At 50.5% G+C, this 25,727-nt stretch overlaps 1 protein-coding gene across 1 annotated transcript; it reads right to left on the minus strand.

Moving 5' to 3' along the window:
- Positions 1-10,507: 10,507 nt before the first annotated feature.
- On the minus strand, positions 10,508-20,322 carry LOC135887701 (zinc finger protein 436-like). Its single transcript, XM_065415430.1, has 5 exons — positions 20,196-20,322; positions 17,332-17,404; positions 15,780-15,906; positions 12,624-12,737; positions 10,508-12,270 (listed from the first exon to the last, which is right to left on the minus strand). The coding sequence occupies exons 2-5, from the start codon at positions 17,353-17,355 to the stop codon at positions 11,624-11,626; spliced, it is 912 nt and encodes a 303-aa protein (XP_065271502.1). The 5' UTR covers positions 17,356-17,404; positions 20,196-20,322; the 3' UTR covers positions 10,508-11,623.
- Positions 20,323-25,727: the final 5,405 nt, after the last annotated feature.

Raw genomic sequence — 25,727 nt, forward strand, 5'->3', positions numbered from 1 at the left:
GCACGGGTCCTGGTTCTTCCTCTAGGGCTTTTCAAACAAATTCAGTTATAAATAATTGGTGGTGTGGAGATTCATGTGTGGGAGAGGCACAGGCAAGGGTGAAGGGGAAATGCGGAAGAAGAAAAAGAAGTTTGGGGGCTGGTGCGTCAGTTGTTTGCGGTTTGTGGGGAGGGAACTGGGATTTTATTTTTTTTTGTCTCAAAATTTCTTAAATTTCCCATGCTCATTCCACACCCTTTTTCTCTGGCCTGGCAGGATGTGGGACAGCAGGTGAGATGGGACTTGAATTATATAATTCACTAGGGCCAGAGACTAGATTTTCTTGACTAGGGAAACTGAGGAGTTGCACTGACGCTACGCCTAAAGGAAATGCCAGTCTGATGCTATATGGAGAGGATGTGAGATGCGACACCATTCCTACTGTCACCCGTGTTTCCAGCACCAGAGTATGAGAGACAGCAAATCTGTAAATGGAGAGGGGGAAATACCACAGATCGGCATATGATTTACCTGTGGCTCTCACTACTGCAAGAGCAGACAGGTCTGTAATGTATCTTTACAGCACCATAGCACAGGCTGGAAATCTGCATTGTAACATCCAATGGAGCTGGACAATTCATGTCCAGGCTCCGGATTTAACCTGATACATATATAAAAATGTGTACACATGTAGGTATATTATTTCCCAGGTGAAACCTGCATCAGTGCAAGTTAATAGCTTCTCAGTGAGTGGCATCTGTGTCACACAGAGTACGTTCCTGGTTTAAACATTAGAGCCCCTTTTGACCCCCAATTACTTGTCTTGGGGTACCGAGTTTCACCCAAGGTACCTAGAACCCAATGACATAGAATCAGTGAATGATGGTGAGAACGCTGAGACTGGAGAACTCGCTGCACTAGCTGCACACAGCTCATTATTTCTATGAGGAATTGTAGCTGGCATGCAGGGGAAAAGATAAGGAAGCACGTAGCAGGCAGCTCACAGAGTTATAGTCCAAGGGCCAGATTTCCATAGGTATTTAGGCACCTAAAGAAACCTATGGCAGTTAGGCACCTTACCTGGTTAGGTGCTTTTGAAAATCCAAGTAGGCACCTAACCTGCATCTTTAGGCATCTTTGAAAAACTGGCCCCGAGTGATCTCACAAGCAGTGAAGCTTCCATCAGCTCAGGGAGAGAGAGAAACAGTCGCTTGACTCAGTGAGGTCAGATGTAGAGTCTTGAAGAGATGCTTGTGGTTCCTGATGTTTGTTTAAAACTACACAGGAGCACAGTGAACTAAAAGGTGAATTAATACATTACCCATGGTTCTGCCTGGCTGGGTAATTTAAAAAGCAGTTCGAGAGCAGCTTTAAAACCATTCCCTTTTTAAATGTGGGGTTTGCCACAAGTGGTGTTTAGGTGAGTCTAAGCATGAGAACCATGACTATAGGAAAATAGGGACATGTGGTGTCTAGGTGAGTCTGTGTGTGTACAAAAAACATTTCCCTGGGGAAACAATTTGGAAAGGTAATTAATATACGTAATCATTACAGTTCTTTTGCGTCCCTGACTTTAGCATGAATGTTGACATTTTGCTCGGCTAACGCATGAACTCTTTACCTAGTTAGCTCTGTGAACTTCTGCAGTGGAATAGCGGAGCCAAGCTCCCATCTGGTCACAGCAGGCTGCTGCTTCAGTGCAATGGGTGATACAGCCCATGAGCTGGAGTGTGGTTGGTTCCTTGCGGGGCTGTGGATGGAGATGGTATTTATACCATTTATACCGGGCCGTGTGGGTGCTTTACTCTCCTGAGTTTGTGCTGTCTGCTGGACAGTAATAAAAAGCTGATCCTAAATGTCTATTTGACCAGCATAGCTACATTGGTCAAGAGTGTGTTTTTTCTCACACCCCTGACCCACTATAGCTATGCTGATGTAACTTTTAAATGCAGGCCAAGACTCAGTCCGTGCTTCACTGTGGAGGAGAGGGGACTGGGGCTTCTCATCGGACTCTCGTGTGTTAATTACCACGTTGTCGAACTTGCATTTTCAGGGCCTTCTTCCCTACAGGGGGATTCCAGAAAACGTTGCTGTCTTTCCTCTTCATATAAGCGGCTGATCGTGGAAAGAGGAGACAAAAGGAGGTGGGGGAAGGGCACGTTATAAGGATACCCAGGATGGATGGAAAGTGCCCCCATATTGAAAGCATCTGATGGTGCTGAGCTGCAGGGGTCTCCTTTATTTGTGGCACTGTCATGCTAGTTTTGCTCTAGCTTGGGAGAAGGCTAGATCCTTCCTCTGCCATGTGTCTGTCTGTGGGGAGCGTAGGGAAGGGGTTTCATTAGCTGCTGCCACCAGAGGGCTCGGGTGAGTGCTAAGGTAAGGAGGCTGTTTTCTCTTTCTCCCTCTGCTAAGCATACTGGGAATTGAGCTTCCTGGGTCAGATGCTGCTGCTGCCTCCATGTGATCTGGGAGCCTGGCTGAGCAGCTGCTGCTCCCCCAGTGGGATCTGTGCCCACTGTCGCTCTCCCCCCAACCTGGAGGAGCAGTGCATTGCTCTTCATCTGCTCCCTACCCTTTGGCTGCTCTGGCTTGGGTAGCCCTATCCGGACTTAAAAATCCCACTTGCATAGTTGTTATGGTCATTGGAAGGCTCATGGGTTTCACCACATCAAGGTGCCCTCCTTAAGGAAGACCAGTGGCCAGAGCTGCTCAATATCCTTGTTCCAGTTCATTTTATCCTTATGTCTTTCAGCCAATCCCTTCTGAGGACACGTGGCCTGATTTTCATTTCTCGCATGCTCCTTTTCCAGAGGAATTCACCCGAGATGTCCCTCTCAACTGTTAAAGTGATAGAAATAGGTTGATTTTAAAAAGAAAGAGAAACAGGTAGAGAGGTGGTTGGTTTATTTTAAATTACACCCATTTAAAAACAATAGAAATGAAAGCCAGAAATCCACAGAGAGGTCGCTGGAAACAAGCTAATACTGTCATTTGATTTGGTGCACTCGGGCTGTGCACATTGTTCATCTGTGTCACTAACAGTTCTTATTCTTGTTCCTCTTCTCCGGACTCCCTCGTTCTACTGCTGTTCGTTACACTCATTCATTCAGTCCTGTCTTGGAAGCTCTTCAGGGCAGGGACTGTGGGTCTCTTTTATATGCTTGTAAACTCCCAGCGCGAGGGAGCCCCAATCCTCTTTGCAGTTTCTGGGTGCTACCAGAGTTTAAAACATCCGTCATTTTCCTCCTTCCCCAATATTCCCTCTCGCTGCACTTGACTCCCTAGAGATCCTAATTCCCCTAATGTATGTTGTGGACATCGGATGCCCCCGGACTGCTGCATTTGGTGACATCGCAGTTCATGGGCAGCATGTGCACCCCCCGTTTGGGGAGGCTAGCCTTGTGCCTGAAGCCCCTCCCCTTCTGCCCGAGGCCCTGCCCCGCTCAGCCTCTTCCACCCCCCGTCTCGCCGTCCAGCCCGCCGGTGCAGCCCCAAACCCTGGCCGGCCTGCTGGCGCCCGGAGCAGTCTGGAGGAGCCCCAAGCCCTGAGCCCGGGCTACCCAGAGGAGTGCTGAATCCAGCCACGGCCTGGTCCTGGGGCTGCAGCGGGGAGCATTAGCGGAGGTTTGGGGAAGCTTAGCCTCCCCCAGCCTCCATTACCCACTGCCCATGCCCCACTTCCTGACTGTGCTGAATCCCACTAGCTCGCTCACTGGTCTCAGTTTCCCTATGACTCTCCCTGTCGCTGCGCCTCTCTGGCGGTAAGGAGTGGCTTCCCCTGTGGCCAGAGTCTCCCCTTTCTGGGATATGGACAGTGATGGACTTACCTTCCGTGCCCCTTTGATGATGAGTGTCTGGCTGTGTGTGCTCCCAGTGGAGGTTAAACCCCCCATGAGCAGGGTGTCCTGTGGATGCAAGTCCCTGGGGAGCTGACTCTGGGATTTTACTGCCTTTAAGTGGGCTGGGGTTAAAACCGCTGGCATGTTCTTTGTGAGAAATAGTCTACAGGTCTGTAGCTCTCCCTGCTCTCACCTTCGCAGGATTTCCAGTTCACAAACTGACTGGCTTGCCTGGCTGGAGCAAGGGGAAGAGGCCTGGGTCCCGGATCTCCAGAGCTCCCAGTAGAGTGCAGAGGAGGAACTGGCTAGACCAACTCTGAAACTGTGGCCGAGGAAAGGAAAATCCTGGGATTCCCGTGAGATCCCCTGGTTTTGCCTCATCTCACCCAGGTCAGGATTGTGCCCAGCCAGCATTGTATCCTCCTGGCAGATGTCACTCATGGGTTATCACCCGTCCTACCTGACACCTGGCAATGGCTCCCTCCTTTTCCCCTTAGGGATGTGGAAACAAAATTGGTCATGTTCCTCCCTGTTCTCTGGAGATAAAGCTTTGAAGGATTCAACTTCTCATATTTTAGTCTCCCAAACAATTCTTCTAGTTGGCTTCCTCCGAATCCCCTTTTACTCTTCCCCTTTCTGAGGTTTCCTTTCCCCCTAGCACAGGGAGTGATATGTCTGGATTGTCCCTTTCATTCAAACAGATGACAAGTCAGAGAATGAGGAGGAGAATTCTCTAGTGACATCACAGAGATCCAAAGGGAAAGTTTTCAAAAGTCCTGAGCAGGTGAAGGGCAAAGTCTGTAAGAGCCAGCGCAGGTCAGAAAGGTTGCAAAAAAAGCAGTCAGGGAACAGACGGGGTCAGTTCTCTCCTAAGGGAAAAGGTGACACACACTGTGACAGCAAACATCACAGATGAGGAAGGTGAATATCTTATGTGTTGAATGAGGGAAAAACTTCAGCAGTAGATCAGCCCTCTTCAGACCCAACCGAATCCACATGGGAGAAACCCCATCAGTGCCCTTACTGCAGGAAAAGCTATGGTGTCCACTCAAGCCTCACTGTCCACCAGAGAATTCACACGGGCGAGAGTGCAAAAGCAGCTTCAGGACCAGCAGGACCCTCACTAAACACCAGAGAACCCACACGGGAGAGAAACCATACATCTGCTCCAAGTGCGGGAAAAACTTCCGGGCAAACTCAACCCTCACTATCCATCGGTGATTCCATACAGGAGGGAAGCCCTACAAATGTCTCGACGGCAGGAAAGGCTTCAGGACAGCTTGCCCCTCACTAAGGAGATGCACAAGACAGAAATTGTGTCAGAGCCCTGTCTAGGGCTGGCTGGAAGGAACGATAGAGCTGTTGATTCCCTGCAAATATCAGTAATGTTCAACTCTCAAGTGTCTGGCCAGGAGATGGCAGCAGCTGACCTGTAAACTGATTGCTAGACTGAGAGGCTCATCAAACCCCATGCAGAGGAAGAGAAGCCCCAATCGTCACTTGGCTGCAGAGCAGCTGGGTTTTTCGGTTTCCTGCCAACCTTTCCATGGGAGGAGAGAGAAGGGGCCTTCTCATTGTGCTCGCTGCACTGAAACTCCTTATGTTCCTAAGCTTGATTCCTCATCCATGCAGGCGTCATGCTAGAGCGGGGATTCTTAATCTTTTCAGGTGGCAGACTGTGACGGGTTTCCCTCCGAGGTTGTTGCTTTGGGGCACAGAATGTCATAGTGACCTCATGCGTAGAATCAAAAATTTTCACAATCCCCTTATACTTACTATAAAAATAATAATGAAAAAGGTAGCACAGAGCTGGTTGAAGAATTTTTGACTGAAGTTTTCCATCAACGCCCCCCCCCACCACCACCAATTGGCAACATTCAAAACATTTTGACAGTGTCATTTTGATTCATTTGGACTTTTATACCATATTAAAATATTGATTTTTAATATTTATATATGTATTGTATTTTAATATCATATAAAAACATGATCTAGGAGGGAAGATTGAAAACATTGGGTTTGTTTAGTCTGGAGAAGAGAAGATTGAGAGGGGACATGATAACAGTTTTCAAGTACATAAGAGGTTGCTACAAGGAGGAGGGAGAAAAATTGTTCTTAACCTCTGAGGACAGGACAAGAGGCAATGGGCTTAAATTGCAGCAAGGGCGTTTTAAGTTGGACATTAAGAAAAACTTCCTAACTGTCAGGCTGGTTAAGCATTGAAATAAATTGCCTAGGGAGGTTGTGGAATCTCCATCACTGGAGATTTTTAAGAGCAGGTTAGACAAACACCTGTCACAGGGATGGTCTAAACCAGTGTTTCTCAAACAGGTCCGTGGACCCCTGGGGGTCCCTGAGGGTCCCCCAGGGGGTCTGTGGGCCCCACTGATCAACTCATCCCCCTCCATCCCAGCGCCTCCTGCATGCTAAAAGTCCGTCAATGCAGCAGGGCTAAGGCAGGCTTCCTACCTGCCCTGGCTCCACCCCGCTCCTGGAAGCGGCCGGCACATCCCTATGGCCCCTGGGCAGGAGGCATGGGGTCTCCGCGCGCTGCCCCTGCCCCGAGTGCTGACTCCGCAGCTCCTGTTGGGAACTGCGGGGGTAGTACCAGAACATCCTGATATCAAGGGTGGTAAAAAAAACATTCCCCAAGGATAACAGGAACACACTGACCCCTCCTAAAAGATACGATCAGGATGACAGTACGTAATAGAGATGTTTTAATCAAACCAACATGTACAAGGTAATAAGTAATAACTAGCCATATCGGGAGGCAGTAACTATGTCAGAGGGGCAGTACTAACTTGTTTGTATTGGGGTATAAAGATGCGTCTCAGAGGGAGTATCTTTGTCTGGTCTAGGGAGGAACAGAAAGTTCTGCTATTCACTGAGCTGGTCCATTGTTACGGGCATACAAGTATTAATGGTCCAGTAGAGCCAGCAGCTCCTCCGGTGCGGCTGTACTGCCCCCAGCCCCACCCACTCGGGTAGGCACCAGGGTCATCAGCAGCTGTCCCTGGTCACGGAGCCCCAGTGGGCAGGGCTGGGGGCAGTACAGCCACACCAGAGGAGCTGCTGGCGCAGATCGCTGGATCCTGGGAGCGACGGCCCGACATGCTGTTGCTTTTGCCCCTGCATTTCCCAGTAGAGCCCTGCAGCTCTGCGGGTACCGATTTATATCCATAGATATCCACATCCACATATATAAATTTTGTATCTGCACAGGGCTCTAGAGATCAATCAAATGAATCCTAAAGCGGAATGAGTATGTCTACACATTGAGCGGGGGCTGTGATTCCCAGGTGAAGGAGCCATACCTGCGCCAGCTCTGATTGAACCAGCATACTAAAAATAGCAGCGTAACTGCAGTAGCACGAGTGGCAGGAGGGCATTGCCATTCAAAGTACAAGTCCATCCACGATGCTAGGTACATATTCAGGGCTGTTAATTCTTTCTCCCTCCCCCTCCCCCCATTCCTTATATAACCCGTCACACTATGCTCTATAGGAAATGGCAGGATCTGGCAGTTTAAATAAAATATTCTACCTTGAACATTTAAATGGAGCAAAAATTATATAGTAAACTTCCCTGAGTATGGTGGTGTGTATTGGGGTTTTCAGAAAAATCCTCGGAAGTCCATCAGAGTGTTTTGTAAACCTTTTAAACTCTCCTCACTAGTTTGCGTCACATTTGCTCACCGTAGGGAAACAGAAGAGGGTTAGTCGTGGAGACGTACAGAGAACTCACCCGCCTTTGAGTAAGAAAACATTGTATGTTTTCAGAGATTGAATCCCTCCCCCAATCATTTCCCCAAGCTGCATGCAAAAAGTGTGAAAAGATCTATTGGTATTAAAGTAGCAGCTAGAGCAGCGGTTCTCAAACTTTTGCATTGGTGACCCCTTTTACGCAGCAAGTCTCTGAGTGCAACCCCCCTTATAAATTGAAAACTTTTTTTTATATTTATCACTATTATAAATGCTGGAGGCAAAGCGGGGTTTGGGGGTGGAGGCTGACAGCTCATGACCCCCCACATAACCTTGCGACCCCCTGAGCGAGAGGCTCCAACTTAGAGCAGGCATCTGTAGTGCAACTCCACTGTATGAACACAGAGGAAGAGGCAGTTCCTGCCCCAGTGAGTGTACAATCAAAATAGATAAGACAGACACGAGATGGGAGGGACAACAGAGGCTGAGGGGGAAAGTGACGTGCCAAAGATCACCAGGTCGGTGACAGAGCTGGGAACAGAAACCAGCACTACCCGCTGGCATGTGGCATCTCTCTGAAAAGATTTTTGCAGCTTAGAAAACAGCAGAATCTACCCAGAGTGCTGACCCTCCTACCAAACGTCAAGCCAGTCAGCTTTTCCTGTGGTATTAAGAAGGATTGCAAAGTTCAGTTTTAAACCACAGACATCGGCCTGGTCCACACTACTAGCTTCTGGCAGCCTAGCTGCATCAGTCAGGGGCGCGAAGAGGTGTGATCCCTGACCAACAGAATTGTGGTAGCAAAACCCGTCACTCTAGCTGGAGTTACACTGGTGAAAGCTCAGTTTTACCAATATATCTTGTTTTGCTTGTGGCAGGAGATTTTTACTCTCCTGGTAAAATTTTTACTCTCCTGGTACAAAGCACAGCTTTGCCGGGGTAGCTGCGTCTACACTGGGAGTGCTTTGTTGGTAGAGCATACCAGTAAAGTGCTCGTCATCAACCCCAGCAAGTGGGCTCCATAGTTAGAACTCTCTTTTACCCTCTAAAGTGTTTAAAGGGATTGTTTAAAGGCCACACCCCAGGGAGAACTCATTTTTTTAAATTACAACCTCTCCAACCAGGCATTTATTTGATGGGTGTTAAGGGGCTGATCTAAGTCCCCATTGGGCTCTGCCTTGGGCCCTAGCTGAGATACCTTTTTATCTTTCTACTGCACATTTCGTATTGGATTCGTGTTAGAGTGAAGAACTCACATTTTAAAATAAACATCACTTTTATACAAGTCATGTAAAGTGCCTTCTTAGCCAGACTCATCGAGGGGATCTGGTTTCTGGGGGGTGATGATTATAGCAGGAATGTACACTAAATAAATAAAATGGCCTATTAAAAAACCCCAACTCTTTAAATTACATTGCCCAGACTACTCCACAGCTCAGTGATTACAGCACTCGCCTGAGCTGTAGCAGATCCCTGTTCAAATCCCTTCTCCTCACCAGACGGGAGGGTTCCCACATCCCAGAGGAGTGAACCAACCACCAGGCTGAAAGTTACAAGAGAGCTTTTTTCTCCACAAGCGGGTTTACAAGCTGAGAAACCCTATCACAGACAGCTGCCTCCCTCCAGCTCGCATGTAGGTGCTGAACTCCCCTGGGGTGGGGGGGGGCAGGAGGAGGGGGGGAGGGTTTAGGACTTGCCCATCTCCTGGACATCTCCTGTTACATAGCTAAGGCAGGGAGCCAACTAGCAGGCCAGCTTTTGTGAATCCCATTCTGTGGGGAGCCCTGAGCACCTAACTCAGCCTTTGTGCATCCCGGTGATTTTCTAGGTGCCTAGAAGTTCAGTGCGGTGATGCCCAGTGTCACAGTACCCAAGACCCTGTGGGTATCTAGCCCACAGCGACTGCATCCCAGGCTGACAGGCCGGTCAGCGCAGGTCTCTCAGAGGCTCAAACACGCAGGTTCTTAAAGGGGAGATTGACTCTGTAGGTAGCTGGGTTTCTGTAAGAATGGACCCATTCTGTCAGCCCAGCTGCATGGGTTCCACTTAAAAGCACGAACCATTCACCCTCTGCGAGTGCTGCGTGACCTCCCATCAGAGCTGATCAGCGCCCCCTCAACACCCTCACTGCCCGGCCGCTGGGGAGACCACACGGGCCTGGCACAGAACCTAACAGGCAGGGACAGTGACTCTGTTGGGCTGCAAGAAGCAAATTCCAGAATCAGAGCCCTCCAGGGAGGAGCATGACCCTGCAGCGAGTCCCCCTCCTGGGTACACCCAGTAGACGTGAGCTCCGTTGTCTCAGCTGGTGCAATGGCACGTGGAGAAAGAAAGAGCTCTGAGGAAAGCAGGACCCAAACCACTCAGGGCCTTAGAGATTAACCCGTCACTTGAATTGCCCCAGGACTCAGCTCCTAGCCAGGGCCATTGCTGGGGTGCAGGAATAATGTACCAGCTGCTGCCTTGTGTCCTAGTTGTGGTCCCCATGCACAAGTCCATGCAGAGTGTACAGTCATGACCTTTTCAGCAGGGGGACCTCAGAGGTCCGGATCCCTGCTGGGTTATCTTTATGGTAACCACCTGCCGGGCTCTGCACTGTTTGCTCCTGCTGGCACCACAGTGCAAGGTGGCCTCAGGCCAAGCAAAAAGGGAGCAACTGGAAATGACAGCAGAGGTACAGGTCAGGCTTCCAAGGAGAGGCCCAGGAGCTGGGATCTGAGGTGGGGGAGAAAAACCACAGGGGAGAGGAAGAAGGCTGCAGTGGAGGAGAAGTGTTTGAGCCCCAGGGCTGGGAGGAAAGGCCGGCTGCTGAGATTCCCAGGCAAGCACCCGCAGCACATGAGGTAGAAAGGCAGACAGGAGCTGTGTGTGCATCCCCGAGGTGATGTCGCAGTGGCCCAGGCCCCTCTCTCAAATCAGCGTGAGTGGAAGGGTCTCCCAGTGAAAAAAAAAACAACCACAGAGGATTCCAGACAGCATCTTTAGGTGCAGGTTTTATTTACCGAAATAGAAATAAAAAAGTGCGACAGAGAGAGAGTTCTGGGAGAGGGAGTAACTAGCGCAGAGGGGGTGAAACGCCACCTGAAATGGGCAACGGGCATCAAAGAATCAATCCCATTCCCCAGTGAGCAGAGTGGCATCACAGCGGGACTCCTCACTGAGCCCCACTCTGCTCGTTTGGGAAGGACACAGGAAGGGCAAAGATCTGGACTGTCAGTGACCCATACTAGTCACTAATTTTAGACATTCCAAAGAATCGGCATAATTACTGTTCAATACCCCAGTGATTTCCCCAGAGATAAATATAAGCCACACATTCCTTTCCCACCACCCACTGCTTGTTGCAAACCCCAAATACACATAGGAAATGACTGGTCTCTACTTTCTCTCGAAGATTCCCAGTGAGGAACCCCCCGCGCTGTCATTCTTGAGTTACCCTTTTAGCCCAGGGTGCTCTGAGGTCATTTTAACCCAACATCAGAAATCGACTCTTTGGAGCTGCGACTCTGCACTGACCGACTAAAATGCCTAAGTGCTGGCCTCAGAGCTGCTGGTGGCTCATGGGTGGGAAGATTATTGCACACAGTAACCGTGATCCTGGCACACAACACCTTGTTCCTTTCCTTCGAGCTGGTGTTCCTCTTTGCAGCAATGAGCTCTGGCCAACTAGTGCAGAGTTATCCCGTCTCAGCACCTGATCACTTGCTAATTCAGTCACCCAATTCAAACTCCCAGCAACCCGTTCGCTGCCCATTCTTCCTCTCCTAGTCCCCCGAACAGTTGATCTCCCTGGTTTCCTCCGAAAGCCTGCAAGGGAAGGGCCTCTGGGGCACCCACCCCACATGAACGCCGGTAAGCGGGGGAGGCCCAGCTCAAGTCCCAGAGGATGGTGCAGAGACAGGTCTCTGCCCTGAGAAAGGTGGCTCAGCTCAAGGAATTGGTTAGTGGAAAGGGATTTGAGTCCCCAGAGATGAGTGTCTAGGGGAGCTGGGTTCTTCTTTCCCTGACCACCACCTGGCTGGCAAGTGGCAGAGGGGCCTGGCAGCACCGCAATGAGGAAAAACTGATCAGGGCTTCTCCTCCTCTGCCTGCGGTTTGCTACAGGAGGCAGAGCCAGAGATTCACCGAGCAGCCCGGAGGCACCTGCAGCTGCCCCCTGATCCCAACGATAGGCAGCTGGATACTCAAGGAACTGGGAAATGCGGTATTCACTCCACCCCAGGCAGGTAATTTACAGCGTTTCTCCATCAGGTGGAGTTTCTGGTGTCTAATAAGGTGTGGGCTCTGATTGAAGCTTTTCTCGCATTCGTCACACTTGTATGGTCTCTCTCCCGTGTGGATCCGCTCATGTACAACCAGGTGCGAGCTCCGACCGAAGCCTTTCCCGCAGTCGGGGCATTTAAAGGGCCTCTCACCTGTGTGGGTTCTCTGGTGTCTAATGAGGTGCGAGATGCAACTGAAGATTTTCCCACAGTCTATGCATATTTTCTGCATCTCTCCAGTCTGCTGGACCATGGTTTTGTTGCTGTCTCTGGAACCACCCTCATGGGAAGTGGATTTACTTTGTCCCTTCCTTGAGTCCTTTTCCTTCTGCCTCTTTGATCCATTCTGACTCCCACCAGCTTCTCCCTGTGCAGGAACATTTCCTCTGGATCCTCCCAATACCATCCCGTGTGGTTCCACTTGTGCAGGCCCTTCCTGCTGAGGATTCTCCCCCTCGTTCTTACACAAGATCTTGTCACCTGCTGAGATAGGGAGAGAATCCAGACCAGAGTCAGTCCCTGTGCCGGGGGAAAGCAAACTCAGAAACAAATCAAAATAGCTGTTGGGGAAATTGAAATATTAGGTTCCAAATCCCCCTAAACGGGAAGACTGAACCGACTCCACTTCCATATCCCATGTGAATGCTCCAGGGGAAGGAGCTACTGCAAGGTGTCAGTTAGAATGGGTGGGAATGACAGCTGAGGACTTGCTGGCTATCCTCCTGATCTGGTTGATCATGAAGCAAAACTGGGGGAGTTCAGAGGGCCTACATGGGAATCCCAGCTGTTTCCTTCACAGATGGACGATTTACACATCAGTTGAACCAAATCCTCACCTGTGCAGGCACCTCTCCGGATCCCCCTTTCCTCCGAGCCCTGGAGATCTGGGACCCACGTCTCTTCCCCTTGTTCCAGCTGACAGATCAAGTCCGGTCTGGACATCAGAAATCCTGCTCCAGGGAAAATTAACCTTGTAAGAGGAGGGTGAATTACATATTTGGGTAACAAAGTTTGAAATGTAACGTTCTAGCCCAGTCAAAACAGTATAATTCCAGAGCCATCTTTTCAAAGCCGCAGGACACTACTAATGAACACAGTCAAATATTCAGAGGGGTTCCTTTTTACTACCCCGCCAACCTGGAATCCCCTCTAGGGTCTCCCTCAGTTGCTACCCAGCCTTCCCCCATCTCCATATGGGCTGGGGAAGCGTAATGAACAGACTTTTGGGCTGCTGCAAACCATGATTGGTTATTGCAATTATTCTGAACCATGACCAATTAATGGGGGACCCGAATTGAAAGGGTGCAGGGCTCTAACAGAGCATGCCCGGCTGCCAGCCCCATCTCTTGTACCAAAGGGTCCCTCACGGCCTGCAGTCGTGGCTCTATGGCACGGGGAGGGTGATAGGCTGGTCCCAAGACTGACTATTTGCTGTGAACAAAGCCAGCGAGAGACTCCTCAGAGAGGTCCCTAAAAGACAAGAGAGGGCAGCTGTGTGTCCCAGAGAGAAGAGATTCCACCCACGATCCCCTTCTCGAGGACAATGAGGGCCCCGGGGAGAGTCAGAGGGAAGCTGGGACCAGTGCGCACAAGTGAGCGGGATTCAGTGTGGTAAGGGGTGGGAGGGAGCAGCGGGAAGGAGCAGCAGCAGGGCCGGATTAGCTTTTTGTGGGCCCGGCGCCAAACATATTTGTGGGCCCCCATTGGGGAAATAGGGCATGTGATGGGGGGTGGTCCGCAGAGGGAGGGGCCGGTTGGGGGCAATGAGGCGCAGTGCAGCGGGAGTGGCCCCACTCAGCCCAGCACAAGGGCACTGTTTACAAACCCACAACTGCTAGATGCACACTGGCCTGCCCAGCCCTGCACTGCCAGCGTGCCCCCTCCACACTGCCCAATGCCCTCCCCTTATGTCCAGCGCCCCCTCGCCCAGAGACCTCCCCCACAGATCTCTATGCCCAGTGCCCCCTCACCCAGAGACCTCCCCCACAGATCTCTATGCCCAGCACCCCCTGCCCAGAGACTTCTCCCGCTGACCTCCCACCACAACTGCACAGCACCCTGCACACCATACCCCCTGCCCAGCTCCCCCACCCACAGATCCCCTACTGTCCAGCACCCCCTTCACAGTCCCACCATCACAGCTGTCCAGCGCCCCATATTCCTGAAGGAATTCTGCATCAAATTCTGTGTATATTTTAAAATTCTGCAATTTTATTTATTGAAGAAAAAAAAAAAAATGTGGAAGCTCCACCATGGCAGTGGGGAGCACAGGCTACTGGCTGCATGGAGGTGGGAGAATACCCTGCAGCCTCCCCCGCCCCTCTGGGACAGGGACTTGGCAGTGAGGCTGCACCTGACCTGGCACAGCACAAGGGCCATTCCTGCCACAGAAACACCCTGGGGCCCTGCCCCTTCTGTGCCAGGCACACCAGATGTGAGCAGGGAGGCTCAGCCTGGCAGCAGGATCCAAGTGCAAAGGGACTTAGTGTGGGGGGATCCACATAGGGGTAAGAGGGTTCTGTGTGGGGCAGTCTGGGTGCAGGCAGCTCAGTGGGGAATCTGGATGCACAGGGAGGTTCCAGGTGCAGGGGCAATGGGAGTCTGCAGGGGGGACCAAGTGAAAGTGGTTGGAGCTCAATGGGGGTGGGGAGGTCTGGGTGCAGAGGAGGTGGGGTTCATTTGGGTGGGGGTCCAGGTGTAGGTGGTTGGGGCTCAGTGGGGAGGGTGTCTGGGGGGGCTCATTGGGGTGGTACAGATGCAAGGGAGGTGGGGCTTGTCAGGGTGAGGGTTTGATGGGCCTGCTTAACAGGGGAGCCCCAGCTTCTGCCAAGGGGATCCGCATGCTGGGCCCCCGCTTCCCCTATCCTCTTCTCTTCCCCATCCTATGCCCCTTCCCCACCACTCCATCTCCTTCCCATCCCACCCCTTCCTTCCCTCCTGCCTCTCCCCCCTGCCCCCACTTCCCCCATCCCCTTCCCCACCGCTCCATCTCCTCCCCAGGCTTGGGGGGCAAGGGGGAAACCGCCCCCCAGCAAAAGCCGGCGGAGCAGGCTGGGGCCGGGTTGCTCCACTTCCTGCCGCCCAGCGATTGCAGGGCGGGCCCGACCCCGCACTCACGGGGTGGCAGGAAGTGAAGCGACCCGGCCCCAGCCCGCTCCGCTCCCCTGGCTCCCAGCCTTGGGGCTGGGAGATAGGGGGGAACCGCTCCCCAGCACTCACCGGCAGTGCGGCTGGAAGCCGGCCGAGCAGAGCGGGCTGGGGCCGGGTCGCTCCACTTTCCGCCACCCAGTGAGTGCAGGGCAGGCCCAACCCCTGCTGCAGTCCCCCGGGATGTTGCTCAGGGGAAGGGGTGGGAAGAGACAGGGTGGGGGCAGAGCAGGGGTGGGGTGGAGCAGGGGTCAGAAGAGGCAGGGTGGGGGCAGAGCAGGGGCAGGGGCTTTGGGGAAGAGGCGGGGCGGAGCAGGGGTGGGGGCAGCTTTCCTGGCCGGCTCAGCCGGCCGGGGGATCGGGCTGGCCGGGGCCCCCATCTGACTCTGGGCCCGGTGCCATAGCGCCACTGGCGCCATGGTAAACCCGGTACTGAGCAGCGGTGTCACTGAGTACAGCAGTTCCGGGGTAAGAAGAGGTCGGGCAAGCACATTGGAGTAGGTAGGGAACCCGGTGAGTCAGACGGAGTATTAAAATCTGCCAAGGTGCGGAGAAGGCCAGGGAGTTAGTGTGCACCATAATTATAAGCTGCTAAATCCTCTGTTATTAATGACTTGGATTGCTGTAGTACCTAGAGACTTCACGCAAGGTCCAAGGCCCCTTTGTGCTAGGCACTGCACAGACAAACACAGTCCTGCCCTAGAGAATGTGAAGTCCAGGTAGAAAGGGAGCTATGGGGCTGATCCCACTGAAATCTAAGGGACCGGGAAGAACTGTGAGCAGAGGTCAATTCAGGCAATGCAAAAGTTCAAATATCAACATGCCTAGGAGACAGGAATCCTTACCCAGTGAGGTCACATTCTCATAGTTCTCCTGCATGACGTCCCTGTAGAGGGCTCGCTGACCCATGTCCAACAGCGCCCATTCCTCCTTGGTGAAATACACAGCCACGTCCTCAAAGGTCATGGGCATCTGCATCAACAACAAGAGTCCCCTGCTCACAACCTGCTGCCCCAGCCAGAGTCCCATCAGCTCAGTCACAGGCAGAGCTGGAAAAATCCCCCTCGGCCCCAGAGAGCAGAGCCCTTTCCCTGCCAAGCAAGAGGTGCTGCTCTCATTTCAGAGGGAAGCGAAACTCCCAGCCTGTCCGGCTGAGATGAGGATTATGAAAGGGGGGGGGGGGTCGGACGCAGCCGTGTTTCCGCTGGCAAGACAGCCGGCTTTGGCCCCTCGGCACTGCTCAGAGCTTCCCTGGTAGCAGCAGAAAGCTAAAGAGAATGTCGTTTGTTTCAGAGCTGTTCTGCAGAGCCTGAGAAACTCACTAGCATCATTTGAATTGCTGCCTGTGCCCGCTACTGGTCCAATAGATCAGATTGCTATTTGTGCCTGCTAATAGCAGCCCACTGGGCCAATATATTAGATACACCCCTCTGGCAGCTGGCCCTCAAAAATGCAATAGGCTACTGCCCTCACAAGCTAAGGGAGTTACTTTAGCTCAAGCGGCAGAGATCTGCGTGTGGTACAGGAGTTTACCAGGCCCACCACACAGACACACACAATAGCAAGAGATGGATATGAAAATGGAATTAAAACCTTGCTCAAAGACCCACACAAGCCACCGTGGCATACATGGGAACATCTGGCACTGCTCTGACCAGTGCAACAGGGCTTCAGAGAGCCAGGATATCATGAAAACGAATGCTCTTCCCAACCAGTCTGGAAGATAAGAAATGATTCGGCCTGGGCCCCCACATGCTGCTGCGCTGCTTTTCCCAGTCTGCCGACAGGCAGCTCCAGAGTAATCTCTGCTGGCCAATTCCAGGCTGCTCTTCAGAGCTCTGTGGGCATTTGAGAAATGCATCAGAAACTCTCTGCTGTTGCCGCTGCCCACTGTGAAACTCTGAGCAGTAGCAGAAGCTGCACGGGAGTTATTCATTGGGGGGGGGAGGGGTTAGGGGAAACGCCCCAGAACTGGAAGTTCAGAAAGGGATCGGATAGCAGAGATCCCCATGCAGACTGCTTCAGAGCTCATCGTGTGGCTACTAGATAAGAGACAGATCCTGGAAATGGAGCCCATGAGTACGGTCCGTGGACAGCTTTCCAGGAGGAATTCCAGTAGCTGAACATGGGAAGAAGGGTTGGTTGCCCCCTTTCCTCTTTGTATTAACCTCTGGCTAGGAAGCTTAGGGCTGTGGCTAGCAGGAGTCCGATACGTTTTTCAGTGCCTGGACACGCGGCTTGATTCTTGGTCCACAGATGGGGGAATTCCCCCTGTTCTCTAGAGTCCCAGCAGGTTTGTCACAATCTATCCCCACCTCCCACTCCCTCCTCCTGTGTATGCCCTGCTCCCTCCCTGTCCAGCACAAACCCTGCAGCAGCTCCCTGAAAATCTCCTACCTGAATACGCTGTGCTAAAGCCATTTAGCTTCTGGGATGACGTGGCTGGACTGGACGGATGTTATTCTGCAGCCTGCCAGGGAGAGAGGTGATTGGGGAGGCATCAGAGGGCGTTTTAGTCCACTTCACACCTTGACTCCCCCCACGTTTGTCTCCTGCACACAGAGGTTCGGACTCTACAATGCTGGGAAAGTCCATAGTCACTTTATTACAGCACAGACCTGGCCCCTCCTACCAGGACTGAGACATCTTTAAACCTCCCAGTATCTGAGTCTGTGAACCAAACGCTAGAAATGAGCCAAATCAAAGGGGTGCTGCAGTGAATGGAGCTGGGCAGGTTTGGGAGCCTGGAGTCTCCCTCCCCATTCATTGCTCCTTCCCATCTCCCCCCCCTCCCCCCAAGCTCATATTTTAAACCCAGCTGGAAACATTGCCATTATGCCCATGGCTTTTGCTTCTCTTTCAAAACACTACGCCAAGGAAGGCGTGAATTCCAGCCTGGGATTGCTTGCAGCAATTTCTGCTTTTTTAGCCTTGAGAAACTGCCGGCCTTGGACGAAGGCAAGGGACAGATGGGGAGGCAGCTTTTGAAGGATGAAAGGGGAATCTTACAGAAATTGCATCCTCCGGTTGTCCTCATTCATCCAGTAGCAATTTTGTGGCACGTATTTCTCACATCAGATCAGCCTCTTCTCTTTTGAGCAAAGAGGGAAACCTGTCTCAATTAACTTCATAAGCTATGAGGCCTTAATTTGTTATGTTTCAATGAACAGTCCCTCTTATCAGAGTCAAATTCCAAGGCCAGAAGGGATCATCTAGTCTGACCTCCTGTGTAACACAGGCCAGAGAACCTCCTCCAAAATAACTCCTAGAGCAGAGCTTTTAGATAAAACACCCAGTCTGGATTTTAAAACGGTCAGTGACGGAGAATCCACCATCACCGATGGTTGTTCTAATGATTAATTATTCTTACTGTTAAAAATATACACCTCCTTTCGGGTCTAAATTTGTCTAGCTTCAACTTCCAGCCATTGGATCATCTTATATCTTTCTCTGCTAGACTGAAGAGTCCATTATTAAATATTTGATCCCCACATAGGTAAGAACAACTGCTCTATTGTGTTTCTATAGGGTGCACAGGCAAGGCCTGATGGGATCTCTCTTCCTTTCGTACCCACCCACACCTCACATCAGAACCCAAGCCAAATCTGCTTGTTTTTAATTCTAGAAGTGTCGGTGTGTCTCCTCTCTCCTGTTTTTGCTGGGCAGCTGGGCTGAACGATGCCCAGGTATACTGGGGCTGGCTGGGTGATCTCCGGGTATATCAGGAACTTCCCCAGCTTCTTATTGTAGAGAAGAGTGTTGTTGAATCAGGGAGGAAAATAGGTCTGTCTGATGGAGTGCTTGGGGTTGAAACAGTTTTCAAATCAGTTTAACTTTCCTAAATAAATAAAATCAAAATCGATTCCGCTTTCAGTCAAGTCACTAAGATATCATGAGGGTGGGGTGCTAAGTATACTCAATCAGATTTCATTTACTATCTCGCTTGCATGTTACAAGACTACTGGTTCTACAGTTGTCTGTACAATCTTTTAGGCAATTTAAAGTACATAAGACTGACATGTATATGCATCCACCCCACTCCCATGCCCCAAACCATTCCAGATCTCTTCTAGTGATCGTTAAAGTTCCAAAACACATAGCTCTGCAGCTGAAGGCAGCAAGATTTGGCCAAGCAGCATGTTTGAGAAAGGGACAATAAGGCTTGATTAGAACTATTTATTTACACTAATAAAATGCTGTTGGGAAGGGTGATGCGCTCACATTATGGCCCGTTTGGATGAAATCGGAAAGCCCTCTCTCTTCCCAGAAAAAGATTTTTTCTTTCTTTTTTTTAAAAAAAGATCACATGTCATGAGAGCATCAAATAGAGACCTAGTTAAAGAAACAATGGTGTTGTAGCCATGTCGGTCCCAGGATACTAGAGAGACAAGGTGGGGGAGGGAATATCTTTTATTGGACCAACTTCTGTTGGCGAGAGAGACGAGCTTTCGGGGCTCACCCAGAGCTCTGCTCCAGGTCTGGGAAACTCACTCAGAGTGTCACAACTAAATACAAGATGGAGCTAGGGTGACCAGATAGCAAGGGTGACAAAGCGGGACGGGGGGTAGGGGTAATAGGCACCTATATAAGACAAAGCCCCAAATATTGGGACTGTCCCTATAAAATCAGGAGCTCTGGTCACCCTAGATGGAGCAGACTGTTTAGCATATGTAGTTCTGTGTACATCTGTATAGGCATTAACTACTTACGTGAAACAATCCGTTCCACCTTGTATTTAGCTGTGATGCTCCCGAGTTCATTCCCTGCCCGGAAGAAGAGCTTCCGGTAAGCCTGAAAGCTTGTCTCTCTCTCACACTTGCCTTGGCTCTTCAGAGAAACACAGACATTTCGGAAGCACAAATATTTCTGCAGCAGCGGAATGCCCAGGAGCCTCTTGTCCCACAGACATCTAGAGCCCACGTGAGCCACTTTGCGCAGATGACAAATGCACCGGGAGGGCCCTGAGCCTTCCCAGGGATCTATCCCATTAGTTACAGGGAAGGGGGTTGGTGTGGAAACGTTTATACAAACCCAACCAGGCCAAGTCACTTTAGACCTGACACGTTTGACACAGCAAACCCATCCCTATCCGCACTGGAATACTGGGGGGATTTCCCCAGCCCTGCAGAGCGCAAGTGGCCCCTCCGGGCTTGTCTAGGGGGCCAGATTTTTAAAACACAGAACCCCCAAGACTCCCCCCTCCCTGGGATTTCTCTCATCGAGCAGCTTCCCCAGCCCTTCCCCCGGGTCTCTCCCCTCACCTGCAGGCTCCGGCTCAGCAGCTGGTTCCAGCCCCCGGAGAAAGTCCCCCCGGCTGGGCACAGAGGGGCGCTAGGGAAGGGCTCTCCCCGCGCACACCCCGCTGGGGAGCAGCAGCAGCTGCTCAGCCCCGACTCCCAGTCACAAGGGAAGGAAGCAACAACAACTTGACCCAGGAAGTTCAGCAGACCCAGAGAGCAAGGAAACGAGTCCAGCTTCCCCTCTTTTAACAGTGGGCCCTCTGGTGGCAGCGACTAACAAAACGGACCAGAGCCGGAGGTGTCAAGCCCCCAGCATTGCCCTGCAGTCTCCAGGACCTGAAGGGTCATCATTCAGTAAAGATTATGTCACCTGATTAAACCTCCTGGACTAGTCCAACCACAACGGCAGCCCTAAACAAGACAGAGACAGGCACGGAATTGGTCTACACACCTCTATTGCACTGAATTAACTCAGGGCTTGTCGGGGGGGGGGGGGGGTGTGTGGAATTAAATCCAATTAGCTACTGGTGTGAATTTAAAGCACATTAAACCCCTTTATGACTATGGTCATTCACAGAGAAGGATGCTTCTTACTTCCTGTGCGGACAAGTTCTACATTGAATTCCAAATAGGTTTAGGCCAGGGCTTGTCTCCATGGGGAAGCTTTGCATTGATTCATCCATTACATGGCCAGGAGGGACAATTGTGATTGCCTAGTCCCACCAACACCAACTAAATCATCCCAGCCAGGGCTTTGTCAAGATGGGCCTTAAAAACCTGTAAGGATGGAGATTCCACCACCTCCCTAGGTAACCCATTCCAGTGCTTCACCACCCTCCTAGTGAAATAATGTTTCCTAATATCCACCCTAGACCTCCCACACTGCAACTTGAGACCATTGCTTCCTGTTCTGTCATCTGCCACCACTGAGAACAGCCTAACTCCATCCTCTTTGGAACCCCCCTTCACGTAGTTGAAGGTTGCTATCAAATCCCCACTCTTCTCTTCTGCAGACTAAATAACCCCAGTTCCCTCAGCCTCTTCTCGTAAGTCATGTGCCCCAGCCCCGTAATCATTTTCGTTGCCCTCCGCTGAACTCTCTCCAATTTGTCCACATCCCTTCTGTAGTCGGGGGACCAAAACTGGACGCAATACTCTGGGTGTGGCCTCACAAGTGCCGAATAGAGGGGAATAATCACTTCCTTCAATCTGTGGGCAATGCTCCTACTAATACAGCCCAATATGCTGTTGAGCTTCTTGGCAACAAGGACACACTGCTTAGTGTCATCTGTGAACTTGCTGAGGGTGCAATTAATCCCATCATCCAGATCATTAATCAAGATGTTGAACAAAACCGGCCCCAGGACCGACCGTTGGGGCACTCCACTTGATACCGGCTGCCAACTAGACATCAAGCCATTGATCACTACCCACTGAGCCCGACAATCTAGCCAGCTTTCTATCCAACTTATAGTCCATTCATCCAATCCATACTTCTTTAACTTGCTGGCAAGACCGTGGTAGACCATATCAAAAGCTCTGCTAAAGTCAAGATATATCACATCCATTGCTTTCCCCATATCCACAGTGCCAGTTATCTCATCACAGAAGGCAATCAGGTTGGTCAGGCATGATTTGCCCTTGGTGAATCCATGTTGACTGTTCCTGATCACCTTCCTCTCCTCCAAGTGCTTCAAAATGGATTCCTTGAGGACCTGCTCCATGATTTTGCCGGGGACTGAAGTGAGGCTGTAGTTCCCCGGGTTCTCTTTCTTCCCTTTTTTAAATATGGGCACTATATTTGCCTTTTTCCAATCGTTCGGGACCTCCCCCGATCGCCACGAATTTTCAAAGATAATGGCCAATGGCTCTGCAATCACATCAGCCAACTCCCTCAGCACCCTTGGATGCATTAGATCTGGACCCATGGTGCAGATCTTGTGCACGTCCAGCTTTTCTAAATAGTCCTTAACCTGTTCTTTCACCACTGAGGGCTGCTCACCTCCTCCCCATACTGTGTTGCCCAGTGCAGCAGTCTGGGAGCTGATCTTGTCTGTGAAGACCGAGGCAAAAAAAGCATTGAGTACTTCAGCTTTTTCCACATCATGTATCACTAGGTTGCCTCCCCTATTCAGTAAGGGTCCCACACTTTCCCTGACCTTCTTACCCTTCACATCCCTTGCTAGCTGCAACTCCAATTGTGCCTTGGCCTTCCTGATTACACCCATGCATGCTCTAGCAATATTTTTATACTCCTCCCTAGTCATCTGTCAAAATTTCTACTTCTTGTAAGCTTCCTTTTTGAGTTTAAGCTCACCAAAGATTTTACTGTTAAGCCAAGCTGGTCACCTGCCATATTTGCTATTCTTTCTGCACTTCAGGATAGTTTGTTCCTGCACCCTCAATAAGGCTTCTTTAAAATACACCCAGCTCTCCTAGACTCCTTTCCCACTCATAACAGCCTCCCAGGGGATCCTGCCCATCAGTTCCCTAAGGGAGTCAAAGTCTAGTTTTCTGAAGTCCAGGGTCTCTATTTTGCTACTCTCCTTTCTTCCTTTTGTCAGGATCCTGAACTCAACCATCTCATGGTCACTGCTGCCTAGGTTGCCATCCACTTCTACTTCCCCTACCAATTCTTCCCTGTTTGTAAGCAGCAGGTCAAGAGGAGCACAGCCCCTAGTTGGTTCCTCCAGCACTTGTACCAGAAAGTTGTCCCCAACACTCTTTAAAAACTTCCTGGATTGTCTGTGCATTGCATTTATGCCTTTGTTCACCACAATGAAGAGCCCTCCTGTATCACACTTCTGTTCTCCACATAGGTACCTATAGACTATGAGCAAGACATCCCTTCCCTTTGCAAAGCAAAATCGACTCCAGGAGCTCACTCTGTCACTGTACAGCTTGTTTTCCAGTCCTTTAATCATTCTCTGAACACAATAGTGTCCAGCAATGGTCATGCCACAGCCAACTACAGAGGTAACATAACCTCCCTATTCTTCCTGGATATTCTCGTTTATGCATCCAAGGCTTGCATTAGCCCTTTCGGCCACAGCATTGCCCAGGTTCAGCTGATTATCCACCAGTCCCACAAGTCTTTTTTTTAAGAGTCCCTGCTTCCCACGATAGAGTGCCCGATCCTGCAAGTGTGGCCTACATTCTTTGTTTCTAGATTCATAACTCTGCATTTGACCATATTAAACCATAAATTGTTTGCTTGCGCCCAGCTCACCAAGCGACTCAGACTGCTCTCTGTCAGGAACCTGTCCCCTTTGTGATTTACCCTCCCCCCCCCCCCCACTCTCTGTGGCAATCTGCAAACTTTATAGGTGATACTTTTTGGTTTTCTTCCAGCTCGCTGATAAAAATGTGAAATAGTGTAAGGCCAAGAACTGATCCCTGCACGGTCCCACTATACACACACACACGCTCAGGGAAGGTTCCTCATTTACAATTCTGAGATCTGTCCGTTAGCCAGTTTTGAATCCATTTGTTTTGTGCCATACTGTTTTGTTTTAATCATTCCAGTTTCTCTTGCAAAGCCTGGGTGTGAATTTAAAGGACAAGCACTATTTCACATTAACTCCCCATGTGAGTACGATGTGAAAACTGGGGTGCAAGCAGGACCAAGAACTGGAATTTGAGGGGAGGGGGAGAACAGCAGGGGAGGGGAAGGCAATGAGAAGAGGCTGCAGCAGACAAGGTAGAAGGTGGCCAAGATGTGGAGCATTTTAGGCCTAGAGGTGTTTGTGTGTGTGTGTGTGGGGGGGGGGGGGGGTTGTCTGAGATGGTGGGGGAAGTATAGGCACAATGAAAGAAAACCCAGCATATGAGGGGAGAAAAGGAGCTGCGTGTCACTGTAATGAGAGCAGCAGAGTATACAAGTGAAGAGCAGGACTGGTGGGCGGTGGCAGGGGAAAGAGGAAATCAGACTGCAAACAGTTTCTAAATATGCAAATTTTATTCATCACCAGAGGCATGATGAAAAGTGACCTCAGGACAGTTCTGGGAGAGGGAACAAAGGGTTGCCCTGAAAGAGGCTCTGGACAGCAAAGAAACAATAACCTCGTTCACCACATCCCATGACCAGCATGTTCTCACAGGCACAGCTTCTTTGCATCCTAGTCAGCAAAAGCTGTAGTCCTCCACGAGGACAATGAGAAGTTCTGAGTGGCAGTGACTGTGACCAACAGCCATTCTGAAAGTAGATATTCAGAGGAATCAGAATAATTGCTCTTATTGAAATAACTTAGATATTTCCTCAAATAAATATAAGCCAAAGTACTCCCCCCCCCCCCCCTTGCAGATTTCATTTGTTGCAAACTCCAAAGTACACACAGAGAAGGACTTCAAAGTTGATCTCTAATTTCTCTGGAAGATTCCCAGTTAGGTAGAGCCCCAGGTTATTCATTAGTTACCCCTTTAGTTCATTGTGCGCTGATGTGGTCTCAACTGAACATCAGAAACAGCAAACTGGTTAGGGCTGCAACTCTGAATTCGGAGAGAAGAGTTTATTTGACAGCTTCAGGGATTGTCCGATCACTACAGACTAACTGCAGTCTCTGCACTGCCTGGCACAAAGTACCTTCCCTTGTTCTCTTCATGCCACCCAGTTCCTCTGTGTAGTAATGAGCTATAACCAACTAGTGTAGAGTGTTCTCCAGTCTCAGTCCCTTATCACTGGCTGATTCAAATCCCTCTGCCCACCCACCATCTTCCTTTTGCTCAAAAAACATTGTTTCCTCTACACTTCATCCATACACATCACTTGGAAGTGACAGGAGGAGAACAACCTGGGTGTATTGGTTGATCACAGAATGACTATGACCCACCCATGTGACTTGGAAAAGGCTAATGCCTCAGGTGAGGTATTTCCAGTAGAGACAGGGAAGTGTTTGTACCCTTATACAAGACACTGGTGAGACCTCATCTGGAATACTGTGTGCTATTCTGGTCTCCCATGTTTAAGAAAGATTAATTGAAACTGGAGCAGGTGCAGACAAGGGCGGCTAGGATGATCTGAGGAATGGAAAACCTACCTTATGAGAAGAGATTCAGAGAGCTCGGCTTGTTTAGCCTAACCCAATGAAGGCTGAGGGGAGATATGATTGCTCTCTATAAATACATCAGAGGACTAAACACCAGGGAGGGAGAGGAGTTATTTAAGTTAAGAGCCAATGTGGACAGAAGAACAAATAGATATAAACTGGCCCTCAACAAATTTAGGCTTGAAATTAGATGAAGACTTCTAACAACCGGAGGAGTGAAGTTCTCAAACAGCATTCCAAGTGGGGGTAAAAAAACCTAACTGGCTTCAAGACTGAGCTTGATAAGTTTATGGAGGGGATGGTCTGATGAGCCTGCCTACAATGGTATGTCACCAGTCTGTGACTGCTAGCAGCAAATATCTCCAACAGCCGGTGATAGGACACTAGATGGGGAGGATGGACTTATTACAGAGAATTCTTCCCCAGGTGTCTGGCTGGTGGGTCTTACCCACATGCTCAGGGTCAAACTGATTGCCCTATTTAGAGTCAGAAAGGAATTTCCCCCCTG

This window comes from Emys orbicularis, chromosome 13 (genome assembly GCF_028017835.1).
Source record: "Emys orbicularis isolate rEmyOrb1 chromosome 13, rEmyOrb1.hap1, whole genome shotgun sequence".
In the NCBI taxonomy this organism is placed as follows: domain Eukaryota; kingdom Metazoa; phylum Chordata; order Testudines; family Emydidae; genus Emys; species Emys orbicularis.